Here is a 22,270-nt window from a genome sequence, read left to right as displayed (position 1 = left end):
TTTATTAAATGTTGTTTTAAAATTGGAAAAAAATGGCTAATGAAGAATAAGTTTGAAATAGTATATGGAGATGCTATCATGGGAAGTATACCTGCTTGTGTGTTTTTAATCTATCTCAAAATGGAAGAACTTTAGTTCAGAATTATCCGCTCTCGAATGATCATTAACGTCAAGGGAATAATAATAATAATAATAATAATAATAATAATAATAATAATAATAATAATAATAATAATAATAATAATAATAATAATAATAAGACAGTTTAAAAAGTGTACTGTTATCGATCGACGATAAAATAATTAAAGAGATTGGAATGCGACAAGAAAAGGCTGAAATTTCCGTATGCTTGTGTGATTCAAATTTAAATAATAATATGAACATGATGTAGGTTTTACAGAAAGGTTCTTGTCACATCTAGTATTTTTCGGCCGAAAATGAATATCACATCAACTTCAGTAGCCTTCATGTTCTCTAAAATTTTCTCATTTAACTTTTTTGTTGTTGTTGTCGAAATGTTGAATTTTCCGCAAAAGATTTTCATGTTTCCAACAGCGGTAAAAACGTTAGACAAAGTGTGTTTGCTGAAGAAAGGCTTTGGGTCTCTTCTGAAGCACGACATGCTCTGAATGTCTGTTATTTTATTTATTTATTTTTTCATTTTAGTTTGCATACGTGAAACAATCTTGTATATATCATTATTGAAGAGCTAAAAATCGGTAATGTATGGAAGTAAAAAAACTTTGGATTTTTTTTCCCCATTTAGAATGTAGAGAAATTATTCAAGATTTACATGGACACTCCAAGATCAAGCATCAACAGGAAATATTCCATCCTTTGGCGCATGAGTAGTCAATCTGATCAAGATAAATCATTTAGTTTTGCAATGCTTTCGCCTTTCAAGAAAATTGATGCTAGCGGTTTGTGTGATCTTAATTTTCTTTCAAATGATTTGAAATTATTAAAATAATGGATTTCTTTCAGGTATGACTACACTAGACAACAACAACAATAACAATAAAAACAAGTCAATAGATATAAAATGGGGCGGAATCCACTCACATTTTATGCTTAAATAAGGAATGAGTTCCCTATCATGGCAGGATTTTAAGTTAGTAAACTTGTTTTGGGAAGATGCAGTCATAAATAAATAACATTTGCAAGGATAGGCAATGCAACAACCACTTTTATTGAATAACTGATACCAGAGTCACAAATAGCTATCACAGGAGGGGGAATAAACAGTAGAAACATAACCAAATATATTAAATGTTTCTGCAGAGCATTATGCACTACTTTTAGATTTTTCAGTTTCTCTTTAAAGAACAAAACAACAGTCGTCACACTTTTCGTTTCGCGTGTCGGCAATTGTAGCTAGATTTCTGGAAACAGGTGTGTGATTATGACGATATTTTTAAAGATATTCAGGAAAGAAATTAGTTCGATATCAACTTTTAAATAAGATAGATATTATAGCTTTTTGAATGTCCTTTTTCATTCTCAAGAACTCTCTAAAGATATCAGGATCACAGAAAGAATTTTCCTCTTTTGAAATTTTGAAAAGTTGACTGCGCCTCCATGACACAATAGTCGAAAGAACTGATATGCCTTTTGACTGGAACGACCTGGGTTCGCATCCCATTTATAATGCACAGAACGTTTATATAAGTTTTTCAATTCTGAATACCTAAAGCAGTCTCTTACGAAGTTGTAGGTTTTCCCTCCAGGAATTTTTGGGTTATTCGCACAAAAAGAGAAAAACTATCCAGAAAATACCCTCAAAAAGTTTCTGATTTGAAAATTCATCAAATATTCCTTGTGTTAAGTTTCGCACCACTGAATGCTGTTAGGTAGTTAAGACTGCGATATTATTTTTTTTACTACTTTTTCCAAAATTTTTCATTTTTCGTTTTATTGCAAAGGAAGAAGCAACACCTGATAAACCAGGAAATCCTTTTTGTGTAAGGAGCTGTCACTTCCAGGTGCAAGATCTTCGCTCGGTGACTGAAGAACAGTCACCGAGCGAAGATAATGCTGCTTATCTTGACCTAAAGCAAACAATGACACTTAAAGCTTACTGCAGTCCAAGAGTTCCAGGCACTTTTAAACACTATATGGTCAGTGCATTCAATAGCGTCCCATACTGGTGATATGATGGTACATTTCCCTCATGTAGATATTATACTGTGAGCTATACGGATGTAAGACAGTTTCTCAACTAATATTTAGCTGACTGAGGGATTGCATATTCGCTTTCTAGCCTACAGGCTATGGATTTGATTCCCACTGGGACTGCATGTCCATGAAATTTTTGAATATGGTAGATGACTTTCATTATCCTGAGTAAGACTATCACTTTGCTTATTGGAGACTTGGAGTAACTTGGAAAATTATTATTTCCGGCCTCTTGACAAGAATTCCTATCTAACCCTCAGTTATTCATGGAACTAAGGTGTTTAGGTTTACGGCTTGCATAGGTGGGATTGTCATAAAAAATCTAGATTACTCTTAAAGCCCTGAACTGTTCATGAACTCTCACACACACACACACACACACACACACACACACACACACACACACACACACACACACACACACACACACACACACACACACACACACACACACACACACATCAAATCTTGGATAACAACAACAAAAACAGAAACTTTTCAGTCTCTAAATAAGTATGTATATATATATATATATATATATATATATATATATATATATATATATATATATATCGAATTAATTTTCCCACCATTCCATGAATAAGCAACGTCATCCTTGATATTTCCCATCAGCCACCTCCAAAACTGTGCATGAGGTACACAGCATATATGTGAATCCCAGTATTTATTTTGCTAGACGCTGGGATTTACTTATGTGAAGCCTGGTGTTTATTAATTCTTTTTTATTTTTCTATTCCCTTATTCATGCTCACGAATAAACACCAACTATACACACAGCTTGAAACTCATCTCCTGCAGCGTGAATATGGGTAAATGTATTCAATTTTTATATTTTAATTTTAATTCATTTTTCATTTATATTTATTTTTAATTTTAATTCAATTTTAATTTATATTTATTTATTTATTTTTATTTAATGTTATTTAATTTAATTTAATTTATTCGTCATTGCATGTAATCACATTTATCCATTAATACAGTTGATAAATGTGATGATACTTTTGAAATTTATGCATAATTGTCACGTATGATATTCAATATACAATTACATACTTGTGCTATAAGAAACGTTTAATTTTTGCTTTTAGCATTATGTCAATTACAATGATGAAAATGTTATCCAATTCTACAATGCATAGTGTACCTTTCATAGAAGTGCAGCTGATTTTATACAGAGCGTTTCAGAATTTATATTTGGTGAACAACGTGAATTTTATTATTATTACAGTAAACCCTTGATTTAACGGACTAATAGGGGATAAGGGGTGTCCGTTAAATCACGAATTTTTTAAAATAAAAATGTCTGTAACATTATACTGCAATTTTATCAATATTAGCCCTGTAATATTGTTTTACACACAATTTTCAACCTTTTAGATAAGTTAATGTTCGATGTTGAGGCTCTTGGTTTAGGTAATCCTGCTTTGAAAAAACTATCAAGTTTTTTTTTTAACTTTTGAATATAATTAACCCCCTAAAATGTTTGTAATAAAACTGCCGCAGAAAGTCACGCCACTCGACAAAAGAACCAATTACAGTGCAATTGGCGTGATCACGTCCTAATAATTCACCGAACATGTTTTATGAGCGGTGACTCATTCATGTCGGCTAAATTACTAGTGTTTTTCCAACATATGATGGCCTATTCGCCAAAATTTGTTAAAAATAACAGAAAATTAATAACAAAAAAAAAACCTGTTAATTTAATTACAAACAAATCTTGGTTAAAAATATTTTAAAATTAAAACGGTGTTAATTTTCACATGTGACATACGGACCGGAAATTTTGTCCTTTAAATCCAAAATCCGTTAAATTGAGGGTTTACTGTATTATTCTTTTAAAGATAAACCGACACAGTTTAAAACAATAAACCAAACAGTGGAGATACTCAAACTGTCAGTTTCAACACAAATACATGAGGGACGACATCTCACTTCAACAATTTTGCAAATTATTGCTGTAATGTCTTCCACATTTTTTCCAATGTTCTCAGTTTGCGATTGTAAACTTGATTTTACAAGTGCCGCCATGCAAAAAAAAAAAAGTTTATTGTCGACAATTTTGAAACGTCCTGTATATACAAGTGTGTGTGTGTGTGTGTGTGTGTGTGTGTGTGTGTGTGTGTGTGTGTGTGTGTGTGAATTACAGTTTATGCTTTTCTAAACATTTTTTACATTAATGAAGATTAGTGTACATGTATTCCGTTATTTTGCATATGTGGCGTATATTTATAACAGAAAAATATTTTTATTAAAGATCGATAATTTAAATATACTTTACCCACACAAGATTTGAACAGCTGTGTTAATTAATATAACCTTCCATTTATTTATTGCAGCTTCGTATGTTCTAACTCGACCTGGAAAGAAACACTGTAAAGCAGAAATAACGTTTGATAAATCGTCTAAGTACGCAATCACTGCAAGTCTTGAATCCGCAGAAAGAAGCAGAAGCTGGGTATGGACGCCTACTATCGAATTTAAGTGGCCCAGAGCAGAACCCTTGATTTTATCTGGTTCAATGACACATTCAAAGCAAAAGAAAGAGAATCTCGTTTTTGATATTCATTCAAACAAAGGAGATAATAATCCTTTTATCAGAGGTAATAAAATAAAATGGTTTCATATATTCAGATTATTAGTTTTTATTATTTCAAGAAAAATAATCAATTAATTTACTAATTTGAATATATTAGATTTAGTTTAATAAACCTGATTAAAAATAAAAATTGCAAATCTGCTCAGATAATCTAGCTTTCTATTCAATTTCTGAGTGAAAATTAAGCAGGTACGTCAGCAACGCTGACTTGAATAGGAAAGTGCCACACCCGAACAAACGGACACTTATACTGCATGCTTTACCTTTGCAATAAAAGAATTCTATCCTAGCTACTTTTAATAATTAGGTAGATAACATTGACAAAGGCTACATTAGATTGCGTACATCATCTAAGCAGGCTCTTCAGCAATACTGCCAGCTTATTTAATCCGTTTTATTTATTTCTGATAGAATATGCTTTAAAAACCGCTTCTAAAAATCAGTAAATATCATATCAAGTCAGAGAAATATAATTCATCTACATGCTGAACACATATTCCGGGGACATTTTACTTTTTTGGTCTGTTTATTTAGTTCTGTTTCTGATAAATTAATAGCATTGATTCACTCCTTGGACAGAGGAAGTGGGGATAGGGTGATTTGGTTTCTCCACAGCGCTCTGGAATTTTATAAGTAATTCGGAGCAAAAATATTCAAAATGGGAATTCATCTACTTCAGGAGTTTGTAGAAGCTTTTAAGCAAGGAAGTCGATTTCATGTCTTATTTTGACTGTTATCAACATTGCATGCAGTTGAAAACTTATCAAGTTGTCAACAAAAATGTTCCAATTATTAAAAGTAGAAACACGTACAAAATCTCACATTATGGAAACATAACGAATAAACTACTGAAATACTTTTATAACTGGCAAAAAAAAAAAAAACCAGTCGCGCGCGCGCGTGTGTGTGTGTGTGTGTGTGGTTGGTTTGGACAATTTGTTTGTCTATGACAAGTGTCACGAAAATATTAGTCGAAACATAGGATCTGAACATTGCCATTTATAGCCTGCAATCCATTCGTCCATTGCAATAGGGTAACCAGTTTTCCTTCTGGTCGTTCGTTGCATTTAATCATGAACGGCTTACTCTCTCTTTAGATTTCTCTGTATTGGCAGAGAAATCTAACGGTGTGTTTTAGGCCTATGTTCTATCGCCTGCTGTCTTTCTCCTACACTTAAATAACCATCTCTTACTGATCTCCAACCCTACTCATAGTTTTCTAATGAAAGTACTCTCCATTCCTTCTACTTAATAAAACCCTGTAATGCGCAATTCACTCCTGAACCCTCTACAACCACAGTGCCGTAAACCTATATTTCCATCCACTTGGAGTAATAACAACCTACTTGCTTTCAGTAGTACCAAAAAACACAGTTATACCTTTTATATATTATTCTAGCATAAATGATCTTTGTTTGCCTCCCATACTTATGGCAATGCACAGCTCGCTAACGGAGACCAATTCCCTCTTTTTCAACTGAAACTTACCTATAATCTTTTCTATAAACATAGAAACGTTACTTTTCGACTGTCCAGCTAGCTAGCACTCATTTTATAGCAATCTCAAATGATCCCAACCTTAGAATACTGCTCTTACATTGGGAATAGTGCTGCGCCAAAAACTTCCCTAATACCTGAGCTTTCCAACGTAGAACAGTTCAGCTAACCGATAACCCCTGTTTCACAAATGGTTTGTTTACATGCATGTTTTCTAACGGTCCAAACCTTAGCAAGCCTTACGAATTTAAGGAACTATGAAACTGCGTTCATTTACAAATAACTATGCCATTTTTTTATTTATATTGGAAATTTAAACAACAGTCTGCTGGTTGGTAGAATAATACATGCCGATCACGGACACTATACTAGAACTTTCTTTGTGTAGCTAATTTTTCTTCCTTCCAGATGCAGGCTTGTTACCAAAACACAACGAAAATATGAAAAGTGTGCAAAATTTCAAGGGGTCATATATGAAACTTTTTTTTTTTTTTTTGAAGTCGCGAATGTCTACATCTCGGTCACGTTTTTAACACTTTGATCGAGGTCCCTAAACTTATATTCTCCTAGTTTCGCACTTACGCCCTATCACTCCACTGGTGAAGATATTTTACTAATTTCGATATTTCGACTGCCATTTCTTCACTTTTTTATCTTAGGATGTATGAATTATATTCAGTGTTTAGATATATTGAATATACATTAAAATTTTGTTTTATATAGAATAATAATTATCGTACTATACTTTTTTTTCTTTTTTTTTGCAGGTGCTATCACAGGAGAAGGTCCAGTTGGCAGTATGGAGAAAGATTCGGAATGGACTCTAAGTTCAGATATTTTAGCAGATCTTCCCATCTTTTATTTTCGCTATCACCAGGCAACACAGAAGCAGCAAAAAATCTTTATGACTGACGTTGGAGTGCAATATCAGATAGACAAGAATAGCACTAAACACACTATTCGATTTGCTTCGAAATTTCAAAATCTTACAACTGGGGAAGTAGTAAAAGTTTCAACTGGTACCGAATTTCAGTCATCGCAGTTAACTCAAGCTAACTGGAAGCTAATGTCAAGCGTGCATATTAAACCAGGGGAGCGTCTTGAATGTGATGTAACGCTCAAATACGGAAAGAGCTTACAAGACCCACGTAACTATATTCAAATACATCAAATTGCTGATTATGAACTGAAAGCTGCTAAAGACGGAGAATCAACAGGTGAAAGTAAAATTACAATAACAGCACCAGCATTTAGTATAAGTTACGAAGTCCTGTTAAAGACTGGATGGAGGTTCAATAGGTTACCGATGTTACAAGTTGATGGTGAAATTGGACATCGTAGAGGAAGATTAATGGCGGTGAATGTTAATTTTAACCGCTTTTCTAACAGTCCGCTGAAAACAGATTTAAAAGCCAAACTTGAATTCCCCGGAAAAATTATGCAGTACACTGATGAAATGGAAGAGAGAGAACCTAATCAATATGTAGGAAAGAGAACATTTCAGTGGGACCAAGATCAATATACTACAATGGATTACGTTTACAACGTTAAAGACACGTATGAAAGAAGGCATCATGAATTTGATACAATCTTAAGATCAAGTTTGTTAAGTCAGCCAGTACGTCAGAGGGCAATCATTAAATCCTCAAAAGACTCATTCGATCTTTTTAGTAACACTCAGTTGGGAGATCGTCCAGGGTATCTCATCAATGCAAAGCTTTCCGCCAATGGAAAAAGTGAGATTGATATCAATACTCCTTCTATGGTAGGAAAAATAGAAGTAGAAAACCGAGAACGCATAAAAAGTGCTGCAGTTGATATACATTATAAATATAATGCTGATCGCAGAGTCGTGGGTTTTGTAAGCTTGTCGAAAAAACCAAAACACGTATTAGAAGCAGAGTTAGCATGGGATGCAAATCGTGATATTAGCCAAAAAATGGCTTTGCATGCTACTTTAGAAACAAAATCTTCCTGGAGTGATAAAAAACACGATTTGGAGGCATGGATAAAATATAGAGATGCTGTAGATGTTGAAGTGTTGTGTAAGCTTGACGACAAACTACTGTCTGGTCCACATGATATACAACTTAAAATTTCTCGTAAATATTCCGATCATGTAGCTGTTTATGTTTCTCATGAAATTGCCAGCGGAAGACTGAAAACAATTCTAAAATACAAAGTAAACAATAAGGAAACGCTACGTGCTGAAGCTAATGGCAAATATGTCTCGAGACCATCTCGACTAGAAGTTGGAGGTGGCGTTAGTTTAGCATCTCTTCTTCCTGAATATGATGGTAAAGAGATATATTTTAGTCACTTATCTGAGCGAGCGAATTCCTTGTCTTCTTGTCAAACCGAAGTTCGACTACAGCTTTCTCCAACCAAAAGTTATTCCTTTAATTCTGATTACTCTCACGAGTCTGCATGGTCTTCTGGCACCATAAAAGCTCGTGCTTCTCTCAAAACTCCGCATGTAGAATGGCGATCACAACAATGCTCCCTATTTTGTCAGTACAGTCCCGATAGCTTCAAGTTCGAAGCTGATGGCTCCAGCGGCTCAGGTAAAAGAGTAGAAATTTCAACTCTCGTGGAGCGTAGTAGTTACGGTTCTAATCTCAAATACGCAATGAAAACACCTTTCGATGCAATGAGAACAACAAAAATTGAAGCACTATACGACCTTCAACCAGGCAAGTATATAATTCGAACCTATACAGAAGTAAACGATGAAAAGAAACTTGACCTGAATGGGAAAATGAGTTACGATAGCCTCCGAAAATTCGATGGTAAACTCACTTTTGATACTTCTGTAACCTCGGTGGTTAGCGTTTATGTCAGAGCTATAAGAGATAGATATAGTACAAAATACGAAGCCGGCGTGCAAAAGAGTTCAGCTGAAGTTATGGGCAGCAAAGTAGTCCTTTTGAGGAAAAACGATGGTTTCACTGACACTGTGGAACTTCATTATCAAGGTTCACGATTTCTGATGGCACAATTAAATAAGCAAAGGCAGCCTTCTGGAGAGGAAGTATATACCGCTGTGGCGCACGGACCTTTCGAACCGATTTCGGTTCGTGTTCAGTACTTGCAGAGCAGTAGAGAGACTCAGTACTCGTTTAAAATGTGTAGAGAGAAAGATCCTGAAAAATGTATAGTCCTAGAAGGTTATTACAAGAAAGAGGGCGATTTGGTATCAGGAAATTTGCTCGGAGAACTAAAAGTTTCTATCAAGAAACAGCCTGGATTGGATGCTAGTGTGTTGTGTTTGGTTAGCAAGGAAGGAGACTTGTTGCAGCATAAACTTCTCTTGGAAACTCCAAAACGGAAAGTAGGCTATGAAGTAGCTTTGCAACATAAAGAAGAAAATGGCGAAATGAGTGCTACTCTTTATCTACCAATTCGAGAGGTTCAGATCAAAGGGGCTTATAGTAATAAGGGATATATTGCAGTTGCTCATGTAGAAGTATTTCCAGACTTTCAGCGAGATCCTGATGACCTATTAGAAATTGATTTCATGCATCAGAATACTTTGAGTTCTGGAAGTGGCAAACTAGAGAGTGATTTGGGGATAAACCACAAGTCTTTCAAAAAGGTAATATACAAATATGATAATTTCCTTTAATTAAAATTTCGTCATATTTAAATATGTACATATGCAATATGCATATTGATACTATTGTTAATGGCACATTAGGTTTCGCGAGTGTTACTGAAATTTTAATTAAATTAGGAAAACATGTAACACCAATAGTCTCCTAAATAAAAATAATAATTTATTCAGACAGCAATTAGTATTAAATCTTTTTCTAATTTAATTAACATTAGAAAATTAAATTTAAATTATATTCTTGCATAATGTCACTTTTTATATATTGATATTCTCTTTTGATCTTTTGATATTCTCTCTTACAAAACTTTAGATTTCTTCCCTATATTAAAACATTTATAAGAAAAATATTATTTAAATTAAGAGGTTTAAATAAAAAAAAGGCTTAATATAAATTTTGATTTCTATCTTTATCAACTTCGAAACTTATAGAGGGCTATACAGGTATTCGAAGATTTGAAAATAAGTAAATGTACAAAAGTTGTATAAAAATGTACAACTAAGAATGTAATTATTGTTATATAACTCTTGTATAATTATTACAAGATTAACCAATTCATAATTATACAAGATGTTATATCATCTTGTATAATTATGAATTGGTTTAACGAACGAGAAAGGAAAGCAGGATTGAAGTTACCAAGATGGTTTGTGAAACTGTAGAATTACAGGGAATGCAGGAAAAATACCTCATATTCCCACAGTTAATGACCATGAGAGGTAAATTTCACAAAATCAAATAGTTGTAGCAACTAGTTGATACCCCTCAGGGTAAAATCATCTGCGTATACTGTAAATGTTATTTATTTTGACGTAAACCTTCATTATTAGTTTAATAAAATATTCCCTATGGAAATTGTTACTGCCTTGCCGCTAGACTGCCAGAAAAACGATATGAGTTCAATGCTAGTTGATGACTATAAGAACTTTCTCTGGTTATTTTTTCAGCCAGTTTCAGAAGTTAGTCGATCTTTAGGAGAGGCAAGTAGGAGTTTTTCCTTCCGGAAAACAGTTTTTTTTTTTTTTTAAATCCAGCACCTGAAAAAAATCTACCGCTGAATTCCCTCTTTCAGAATAATATACCTATTAGGGTTTAGAACCAATGAATGGCTACCAACCAATCTTCAAAGTTATTTAGGACTAAAACAGCTCTCCTTACTCCTTTTTAAAATAAAATACGATAGCGAATTTATTATTAATATTTTTTTATTTGTTATCAACTTCATTCTTTATTTCGATTATTTCAACTTATTTCAATTTATTTTAATTGAGAAAAATCGAAGGATTTTAAAAGAGTTAAAACGATTTTAACAATTTTAAAATTGTTAAAATCGTTGTTTTACGATTTTAACTATTTCAAAAAATGATTAATATGTTTTATTTCTAATCTAACAAATTCAAACTTTGTCGAAGAAAATGCGCTAACGTGACGCCGATCTGTAAGCATCCTTCCGAGGTCACAAAATGTCAGGTTTTTCAGACACCCACCCCCCTTTCTCAGTTATACTGTGACATTGTATGATGGCATATATTTGACAGCAGCAAAAGTAATATCGTTTATAATCGGAAGTGAAATTGTATTCGTTATTAGTAAATATCATTGTTTTCAACAGTCCTCTGTATACTTTCCTCCTAAATGGTAACATTTAATACATTCGAGTACCCAAATGGGCTATACATTTTGTGCCCCTTCAATGTAATCAAGGATCCTCATTATTTGTAAGCGCAGGATGCATTGAATTTTACAGATAAAGCAGAAGACATCAAAGTACTACAATTTTTATGTGATCTTTAACAGAGGATTAGCTTAAAAAGTTTTTTAAGCAAATAATTTTACTTTAAAACAAAAAACAAAAAAATACAAATAAGTAAATAAGTGGTCTACATAAAGTGTTTAAATATAGAACATGTATATAGAGAAATACGGGAGGGAAATACGTGAAGGGAGTAAGAGGGGAGGTAAATACAATCGATTTCTTATTTAATTCAATTAAATTTTGCACTTATTTTGAATTTAAAAGCAAGTCAACAAATATAGTAGCAGTATGTCGAAAAAAGGCAGAATAACTGAATGGCTTCCTGGAAAGAAGTGAGATAGCATCCATCTAGCTTTAATTAATTAAAATGTTTCTGCATATAGGAATTAAGTGATTGAGATTCGATCTTGGTTGCAATTCCCATATTTGCTTTATTATGTTAAAGTGACAAGGTGAACAGGACCATCGCGAGAGTCTGCGCTCAATTACGTGTGCGCTCATTCATTCAGTTTAATAGAATAATTTCCTTAAATATGAAATAGTCAAAAGCCGAAGAAGCATATTTGCACATTTGGCCTCGAAAGTGTTCAAGCTATCTCAATTTTGAGATGTAGATGTGAACTCTTTTTCCTAACAAAATTTACAACTTACAAATTCTTCTATTTGAGATGTATTTATCCATACAAGCAAAACTCAGATCATAATAGAGCACTGCTTTTATATTGGGAGTTTGTTTGTGTGTGCGTTTAAAAGTACCATTTAAATATGGGTTTAAATCATTTAAGTATATTTAAAAGTGTCAGTTAAATATTTAGATATTTAAATATTATTAAAGCAGATTAAATATAATGAAATTTATTGAAAAACATAAAATAAATTAATAATATTATTTCGGTTTTCGTATAGCCCATCATGGTTCATCTGCTCTTTGAAGTTCAACCAGATCATAATGCACGACCACTGGTAGCTAAAATGGAATTTGATTATTCACCAAATTCTGATAACAAGATCATTGCGGAATGCTACATCGAGGCTGTGAATATGGATACCCAAAATAAATCTCTGGTTTTCAACTTATACCGTGAAGGTCAGTTTCATAAAAATTTATACTGTTTCTAAATCTGTATGATTAAATATTTTATTTCCAACTTATAATTTGCAACTTTACAAATGTATGGTCATTATATATAGATCGGAAGGAGCTGGACGTCTTCGTAAAAACACACTTCGGAGCCCATGATGACCAAGTAACTTGCGGTTATGAGCTGCGATATCAGACTCGCTCAAAACACAGAGAAAGTTTTTTCTTGGCAGATTGGTCCATAGCTGATAAGCACATAAATGTTTATGTAAGCATTTTCCCTCTCGTTCTCTCATATATTTTACGAATGCTCAAGCCAGTGCAGTTTAAAATTATTAATTTTTAGATGTCAGTTGTTATCAACAGGTTTCTATTATTTTATTGCATCCTTGTATCAGTTACACAATATATTTTATAAAGAAAATTATATCTACGGCTATTAATTTCTACTTAGAGTTTCTATACGATGAATGCAGTTTACTTTAATTTATAATACAACTTAGACTAAGCGCAGTTTACCATTGGTAATCTGTTTGGGTCATTCCCCCCCCCCCCCCTCAGTTTTTACGATTGACATTAGAAGAACAATTTAATACATGAAAGGAATTTACTAGAAAAAGGAAACAATGAAATAAATACACATTGATTTGATTTTAAAAAAAAAAATCGTGATTAGTCAATAGTGGAGTGATTCACACATCAAGCCATTTCTGGCACAATCACACCACAATACTATTTCTTACTAACACTATATAAATTCCAAATCCATTTTATAAAACACATTAATACTTTTATTTTATTAATAAGAAAATGTAACTTTTATTAGTTTTACAAATGTGAAATAATGCGATTTCAAGTTTGTTAACTTATGGATAAAAATTAAAATGAACGGCAGCATAATATTTATATCCTATATAAAGCCTAGCAAATTCATCATTTTTTCTTAAACGTTCAATATCACTAAATAGATTAATTTATTAAATTTAAATATATTTATAAATTTAATTTTTATAAATATATACAGCGATATTTATAATTAATTTGCAAAGACAAGCCCATCTTCAAATTTGCTGTAAATCTTTGTTTCACTGTGATAACCGAAATATCCGGTTAATTATTTTATCGCATAATTAATTTCGTCGATTCATAAATTGTGAATTGCATTAGTTCACTGTTATATTTGTTTTAGCAGTAATAATAATAATAATAATAATAATAATAATAATAATAATAATATATCATAGAAACAAAGATTATTTTAATTAGACAAATTATCGAATAATGAAGGCAAGTTAAAACTGTATTTTCAGTTACGCAATCCAAAGACAACAGTAGACATCTTAAGCAGTTACGAAGTTTCTGAGAGCGGTGATATCGAAGCAGAATCACGTCTTACGCTTAACCATGATAAATATTCCGCCAAATTCCAATTGGATGTCAGTAAGCCATCCGTGGAGCTTATCACCTATGAAAGAAATGGTATGTTTGATAACTATTCATTTTCTGTTATTAATTTTGCTTTTCCGATTCAGTCTAGTCCATTAAAATGATTACTTTGTATATGTTATACTCTAAGTAGTCATCATGCTATTAGAGAGCAATATGAACAATGGCTAAAAATAGGGGAATGAATATTCAGTTTGTGTGGGAAAGGGGTATTTATCTCATACTGAGAAAGGTTCTGTATTAACTCATTGTTAATCCTGTTTTTATCTCCTACTCAGCTATACGAGTAGTCAGTCGTTTTTGTTTTATTGTTATATATTTTGATATTTTCTCTCTCTCATATATATATATATATATATATATATATATATATATATATATATATATATATATATATAGAACCTGCTTAAATTTAAAAAGAAATTAATAGAAAGTAAGTTAAATCACTAATGATATCGTGTTACCAAAGCTCATTATTTAGAAATGAAATAATTGTTCATTTCGCATTAATTAAACTTCATTCTTTACATAATAATCATTATGATGAGTTATTTTCTAATATAATCCATAATATATAATTTTAAATCTTAACATGTCCTATTTGATCACATTTATACCATTTCGTTCACAGAGAGACCATTGAAGAAGTTCGAGATTTCTGCTGGCAGTCCTTATATCCTTTCCATGACAGCTCAGAGCTATAGGAAGAAAGGAGTGATCACAGACCTTTTGGCCACCTTAGATCGAAAAGATTCCAGTATCGATTTTGATGCTAAATGGGAACCAGAAACATTCCAAGAACTTGCAGTGAGTTTTTAATATATCAAAAATCAAAAAGTATTAAAAAGTCATTAAATATTACACATATTATAAATATTTTATCATAACTTCGTTTATATTTATTTTTCGTGACTTTCATAAAATCAAAAGCCATTTGGGCAGAAGAAGTCTTGAAATTTAATTTCAAGACCTACTTTTTTTACTTTCAAAACTGCTGCGAATCCTGTAAACCGTTCTACAGGAGTTACTATTCATGAAGACATCTTTCAGTTAAGGGTAGGATCCGCAAATATTCAAGATCCATAGAATGAACTTCGTATTAATTAGCCAAGCATTTCAAACAAGCAAACAAACAAAATGGTGTCATTCCACCATCGGTTCATCACACAAAACGACAGTTTCGTAATTTCCATAATTTAGCTTCCTCTGTTCTTTCTTCATTAAGTACGTTTTGCAAATGGTGCAGACATCAATATAGCCGAGGAATAATATGATGTGACATGCGTTCATGCTAATATCCTCACTCGTTGTACTGATTTTACTGAAATACGGTGTTTACGATCCTTAAGAAAATTTGTTTGCCATCTTAATTTTCATATCAATTTAGATTACATCTGCAGCGGAAAATTTGAGCAAATATTTTTGTTAATTGTTTATTGGATTCCCATTTTTTTTTCTTTTTTAATTCTTCATGCCTTTGGTCAATAAATTTCATCCATTCATTACCTTACTTCTAATTTACTTAATTGTATTCCTCCCCAAAGTTTCCAATGTTGCCGATATCTGTCCTGCTAGAAGCGATCTTCTTTAAATAAAAAAGGAGGGAAAAAAAGGAAAGGAAAAAAGAAAACACCACAGGAAAAAAAAAAGGGTGGGGAATTCTAGAATCGAAGTTAATAATTTTTCTTCTGGTGTCGCAGTGCTGCTTTTATTATCTGATTTCTTTAATTTATTTTATTTTATTTATTTATTTATTTATTTATTATGAATGAGAAAACGTGCGGCTGTAATTGGTTTATATTAAAGGATAACTCTAAGCAAAATAAGACTAAACTATATTCATATAATGTTTAATATGGACAACATGAATCAGAATCAAAGTAATATAATTCCATTTATCGACACAAAGTCCAGTCTCATTGCGATTCTAATTAAATCAACATTCATTATACATCCATTAGGATACCATTCTTCATCTACCTGATAAAGCTAAGGATATTCTGAAGGAAATTCCCGTTGACAAGTTACGTAAGATGGCCTTGGACTTCTTCGATCAATGTCAAATTCCGTTTAAACCGTTATTTGAGAGTGTCAAAAAATACTATCGAGAAATTGTAAAACAAGTATCAGAAGATTTTGAAATTGTGCGAGAAGCATGGAAACGTTTACTGGAAAAAGTTCCGTGAGTTGATTTGATTATGAAACTTACTTCAGTAGTTCTTTAAAATTTAACCCTTACTTTTTAGTAGGCAATTTTTTTTCTGTGTAATTAAAGAAAAAAACCTAGTTCCTTAAAACCTGATTTTAGAAAAACTAAACTCATATTCTAACAGCAATTAATGATCTCTTAGGGATATCAAGAAAACATTAAGACCACTCTTTGGATCACTGAAAGACCTGCTAAAAGATATTTATCATCTGCTTGATGAAAGTATACCAGATTATGTGAAAGAAGCTTTAGAGACTTCATGGCGGTGGTTCGAAAGAAGAATGAAGAAGTCTTGCAGCTATGGCACCGTTTGTTATAAAGTGAAGTATGCTTATCGTCGTCGTGGCTTCCAAGGAGCGGCTCAAACTTTACATGAAGCACTTATAAATTTGTCTGATACTTACTATAAGATGTTGGTCGTCTTCAAAGATGGAACTTCTCGTAAGTTGAAAAAAAAAATAATGATAAACTCATATTTACGCTTTTAACTGCATTAATGAACATAATATGTAATCTTTTGAGTAATAGTTTACGATTTCTATTTCTCGGCCTCTACTAATTCCAGTTCACTCACTTGGGCATCCTCCATGTGAACGTTTTGCTCAATACAAGTTTTCTGTCTTGAAATTCTCTTTCTCATCCACATCCCAGTCATAACTTCTTGTCTACATTAACAAATAGTGAGTCGTCCAGCACACTGGACGATTAACCTATTCTTGTTTCTTACCAATTTGAAATTTTTGTATATGATAATTAAGTTTATTTCGTAAGTGACATAAACATTATGATTTGCATGCACATTTTAAGTATACTGAACTTGTATCTGTTCCTACTACAGGTCGGATAGACAGCTTGAAGCGTGAATCCTACCAGTATATGAGAAAACACTGGCAGAGAATTAGTAGCAAGCTCAGAAACGCTTATGATGACTTCATTATGTCACCTCCTGTTGAAAAATTACTTGACAAATATTCCCAATTATATCAAAGCACCGTAGAACTATACCGAAAATACAGAGAAAGATTACAAGAAAAATTAAAAGCAATGTATGAGCAGTTATTTGATATCGAGGATTTAAAATCACTCCAAAAATTCTATGAAGACCTAAGAAAGGAGGTAAAGATTATTCTGATTATCCTAGTCTTTCTTTTTTAAAATTTGTTAACGCATGTTCTTTCTCTTCTGGCGTAAGAAATTTAAATGTTTTACTCCATAATCAATGAATTTCTTACCGTTCCATTTTTTTTCCATAATTGATAATAATTGTGTGTTATTTAAATACGTCATTGATTTTTGAAGCACTTAGCGAATATTGTTTCTTGGTTTTCTAAATAAGTGTGGTAAAAGCTTTAATATTTTTGTTTTATTATGGTTCATTTTTAGGCCCTTAAAGTGCAGGAAAGATTATACAGCCATGAGATCTGGACGGAATTATATCAAACAGTTAAGGATGCTGTTTCATCTTTCTGGTCAGATACTGCTCGTGTTGCCATATTTGATCCTGAAAAAGGACATGCAAGATTAGAGATACACGAACCAGGAAAGAGTTATGCTCAAAGATTTGCTTCTATGGCTTTAAGGTCCCGGAGGATGCAGCAAAGTAAGTTAATTGCACTATTTTGACGTGATAACTTTTTCAAAGGAAAAAATGTAAACGACAAAAATTCATTTCTCGAAATGAGCAATTCAGAATTTTTTTCTTTATTATAGTATGATTTATACTAATTAATCATTTATTATTGAGATTAACAATTAATGTCTTTGCATAGGGTCCCAGGACCCCAAAAACTGACCTTTAAATGAATGGGAGTTATCATAATAAAAATATTCTTTATGATAAGGATGTTATTTTGCCTCTTTACAAGGCCTTGATAAGACCTCACTTGGACTATTATGCGCAGGTCTGGTCTCCTAGTTTCCGTTGTGATTCTGATATATTGGAGAGAGTACAAAGGCGAGTTTTAAAAATGATATCAGGATTGTGGAATAGTGATTATGAAGACAGATTGAGAATTTGTCGACTGCAGACAGGAGCAAGAGGAGGGATATGATTGAAACCTATGAACCTTCTGAAAGGGTCATACAGGATTTCAATTGATGGAATTTTTCAATTTATGGAGGGTGGTGAAAGGATGGTGAAATATTATATATATATATATATACAGGGTGTTCGGGATAAATTTGACATATTTATAATTAATTATATTTTTCCGTAAGTTACATGTATTAACACACACTTCTCTTCATTTAAAAGTTTGGACCCTTCTTCATTCACATACAAGATGTCAGAAAGGATGGATAGCTGGAACCCACCTGAATCATGGAAGAGAATAACTTGTATCATGATGATTCGTGCCCGCCATCAAAATAAGGATATTACGACTGCTGCCCAATGCTCCCTGAATACAGTAAAAACAATCAGGCATGAACTAGAGACTTGCAATGGTGACTACGAGGATGTAGCAAGAAGAAAGATCCCTAGCAGACGATCTGATTGCGTTCGTACAGCAGAATTCCTCGCAAATCTGCAGGAACAGGTGTTGAAGAACCCTGGCATTGGAATTCGGGCTTTGTTCGTGGAGTTGCTAACTGTAGTCAAGCCCTGGATAACAAGGGTAGGCAATGGTAGGCCGTATGTATGGCAGCAGGATTCGGCCCCTTGCCACACCTCTGGGAAAAGTCAAAAATGGTTGTCTGAAAATTTCTACGACTTCACCAGTCCAAATGTTTGGCCTCCAAACTCCCCAGACCTTAACCCCATGGATTATTTTGTATGGGGCGCAGTTGAAAAAGACACCAATCGCACTTCCAGTAATACAAAAGCCCAGTTAATGGATAAAATTAAAACAGTTTTTGCGGCCCTTCCCAGGGAGACTGTAGCATCAGCTTGTTCGAGGTTCCGAAGCAGAATTGAAGCTGTGATCGATGCTAATGGTGGTTATTTTGAGTAAATCTTCTTGATAGTATTGTAATTAACTCTGCCTGTAATGTTTTTTTGTCAATTCATTAAATTTAATAGATACAAAGAAGATTTTCTTTTTCCTTACGAAACTGTCAAATTTATCCCGAACACCCTGTATATATATATATATTTTTTTTTTTGTTTTTGTTTTATGAAGAATTAAATGACTAGAACCGAGATTTAAGTAAAAAGGTTTTAATATAAACACACTACTAGGAGAGACATTACTTACAAGAGACAGCGAGCGAGTGCATTATCAAGTCATATCCTTTTCTCGGCTAATCCTAATGATGATAACCAAAGTCACAAAGTCTACTGGGAAAAATCTACTAACATCTTCCGTTGCAGTGACGAAATAGAGAGAAAAATTGTGGAATTTAGAGAAATCATCTTCAATCCTGTTCATCTAAATAACAACTTAAGCTACAACCTCCCAGATAGTCATTCAGCTGTAATCATGTACTGGCGTTCACGTGATGCAGCAAACACGCACTCTCCCAACAATGCAACAAACGAAAGAACAGCTTCAAATACAACTACAACGTTTTCATGCTAATTATGTATAAAGACTGTCTGTGTTGTTAATAGTCTTTTAACCCTCAATGTGTAGTGTTTTTTCTTTTATAATGTCACCTGAAGAAGGCTGCTACAGGCCGAAACTAGTAGTGTGTTTATATTAAAACCTTTTTACTTAAATCTCCGTTCTAGTCATTTAATTCTTCATAAAACTATGTATGTTAACCGAGTCAATGATCATTCTGTCATATATATAATATTTATAATACATTACAATTGTGAATAACAGATACTTGCGAGTTAATAATATTTTTAAATAATAATAATAATAATAATAATAATAATAATAATAATAATATATATATATATATATATATATATATATATATATATATATATATATATATATATATATATATATATATTAATAAATAATATTTTTGTTCATTGTTAAAATATTTACACATATGTATAAAATAGTTGTCTTGAGTATAATTTTACAAAATTTTTCTACATTGGATATCAGTTAATAATTTTAATAACACTCTTTGCCTCTGTATTGTGCATTTACAACGCGTGTTCTAATATTAACACTGATGATTATACTTATTTTTTTTGAGTGAATAACTAATATAAAAATCATAGTTTGGGAGGCATTTCTGATTTCTTCCTCGAAGCTCGAATAATAATATTAATAATTTCCCACACGACAGGTTACATTGTTTTGTCTATATTACATTGCTAGCATAGATGAGAAGCATTTATATTTATATACTGCTGATTACTAGTTTTATTTCGATACTTATTTATTATAATACAAAAAAAGATATTTATATTAGACTAAATATGTTCTTTAATTTCATTTTTAGGAGAGTAAATTACTACTGAGGAACTCTTTGGTAAAGAAAGAAAAACGGACACTTCCGGAAATAGTGCTCTATCCGATCGAATGCTTTGTTTATAAATAAATTTATTTATCTTGTATTGTTTGCCGAATTAAATTAATGAAATCCTTGTAAAATTAAACCAGGAATAAAGATTGATGTTATGTGCATTTTATTACTGTTTATTAACAAGAAAATAATTAATGCAATCCGTATAGATGTAAATTATAAAGCACTCTCCAAGTCGAATGCTGGACCGAAAACCCACCTTCTTCGTTTATAAACCATAGTCCATGTATTTGAATAGTTAGGTTTCTTAAAATAAAATATAAATGTTCCAATTGTGATAATGTGGACTTACTGAATTATTATTAAATTCATGACTTCTGTAAAGAATCCATTCAGAACACAATAATACTTTCTTAAACACAAGACTAAACAATCAGTAATTTGGTGCAGAAAATATTCCCATATTTTTAGTATCCATAAAAAAAAAATAAAAAAAAATTACGAAGTCTTCTTCACATCAAATTAAAAGTGAATTATTCACATGAGAGCAGAAACAAGTATTTTTATTATATATATATATATATATATATATATTCTTTACCTAACACGTCACATGCATGATAACACAATCTTAAACAAGTAATCCATATTATTTATTTAAGCCAAAACTTGGGATTCAACCACAAAGATACAGTCTGTGTGTAATAGAGAGAAAGGATCAGCAGTATTGTGATTTTTTTTTTTTTTTATAATATTGTTATTTTATTTATGCTGTGCAGAAACATATTTATTTATATATTTAAACGGTTCTAAAGAGGATTTATAGATTTTTCCTGGGGCGAAGTCGATTTTATTAAGTGGAGGAGTCTAATTTCTTTTAAGTTAATCATCTCAAATATCAACTAGTAAAAAATTAATAATATTGAGAAATGTGTCAAAACATCAATAGTAATCAATTGAAATTTTAGCAGTAGGTATATACAATATTATCCTTCGTTGCATGCTACGGTCACTTTCGGTGACCCACCACTGCGGGTAGCACTTGTGGTTGATTCCTTGCGCTTCCAGAAATTAGTATGGTATCACTGACTGTTGACCAGGATGGCCCAGTTTGTCAACCATTTACAGAATAGATAGGACTGCGACATGTTGGCCGGCAAAGGTTGGTCGATTGGTAGAGCCTCTGCTACTAATGGCTCAGTTAAGTAAGTTTGAGCGCGGTTAGTAGTTGGAAGGGTACCAATCGTTCGATGCTGTTGGCACACTCTCCCTCGATGAGTCTTTGGACTCCCTGGAGGTGTAAAATAATAATAATGTCATCCTATCACAACGCCTCTTTCCAACTCTGTCAGTTTCCTTCTCGCAGCCATTTCGCCTGGACACAGTTGCACTGACTTGGGAGCATCATATTCCTCCAATTTACACGGCCACAAGTACGTGACTCGTACTTGTGGCCGTGAGGATGTTCGATAACGCAGTGCATCTGTATTTTAAAACCAAGAAT

The 22,270-nt window shown here is 32.5% G+C and overlaps 1 protein-coding gene across 1 annotated transcript in view; it reads left to right on the top strand.

The window, feature by feature from the left end:
* The window catches only part of LOC150095491 (uncharacterized), a 61,942-nt gene extending 41,015 nt beyond the window's left edge, over positions 1 to 20,927 (top strand). Inside the window, exons 18-29 of the mRNA XM_090410693.1 lie at positions 767 to 920; positions 4,536 to 4,799; positions 7,060 to 9,887; positions 12,566 to 12,746; positions 12,851 to 13,008; positions 14,051 to 14,219; positions 14,818 to 14,993; positions 16,148 to 16,368; positions 16,538 to 16,836; positions 17,234 to 17,511; positions 17,779 to 17,995; positions 20,743 to 20,927. Coding sequence (XP_090266819.1) covers positions 767 to 920; positions 4,536 to 4,799; positions 7,060 to 9,887; positions 12,566 to 12,746; positions 12,851 to 13,008; positions 14,051 to 14,219; positions 14,818 to 14,993; positions 16,148 to 16,368; positions 16,538 to 16,836; positions 17,234 to 17,511; positions 17,779 to 17,995; positions 20,743 to 20,750 — 4,953 coding nt within the window. The 3' untranslated portion in view covers positions 20,751 to 20,927. The remainder of the gene's footprint in view (positions 1 to 766; positions 921 to 4,535; positions 4,800 to 7,059; positions 9,888 to 12,565; positions 12,747 to 12,850; positions 13,009 to 14,050; positions 14,220 to 14,817; positions 14,994 to 16,147; positions 16,369 to 16,537; positions 16,837 to 17,233; positions 17,512 to 17,778; positions 17,996 to 20,742) is intronic.
* Positions 20,928 to 22,270: the final 1,343 nt, after the last annotated feature.

The sequence above is a fragment of the Typopeltis vanoorti genome, chromosome 20 (genome assembly GCF_054136105.1).
Source record: "Typopeltis vanoorti isolate ZY-2024b chromosome 20, IOZ_Tvanoo_1.0, whole genome shotgun sequence".
NCBI lineage: Eukaryota > Metazoa > Arthropoda > Arachnida > Uropygi > Thelyphonidae > Typopeltis > Typopeltis vanoorti.
Note: the sequence above shows the minus strand (reverse complement) of the source record. Positions and strands in the feature narration are given on the sequence as shown.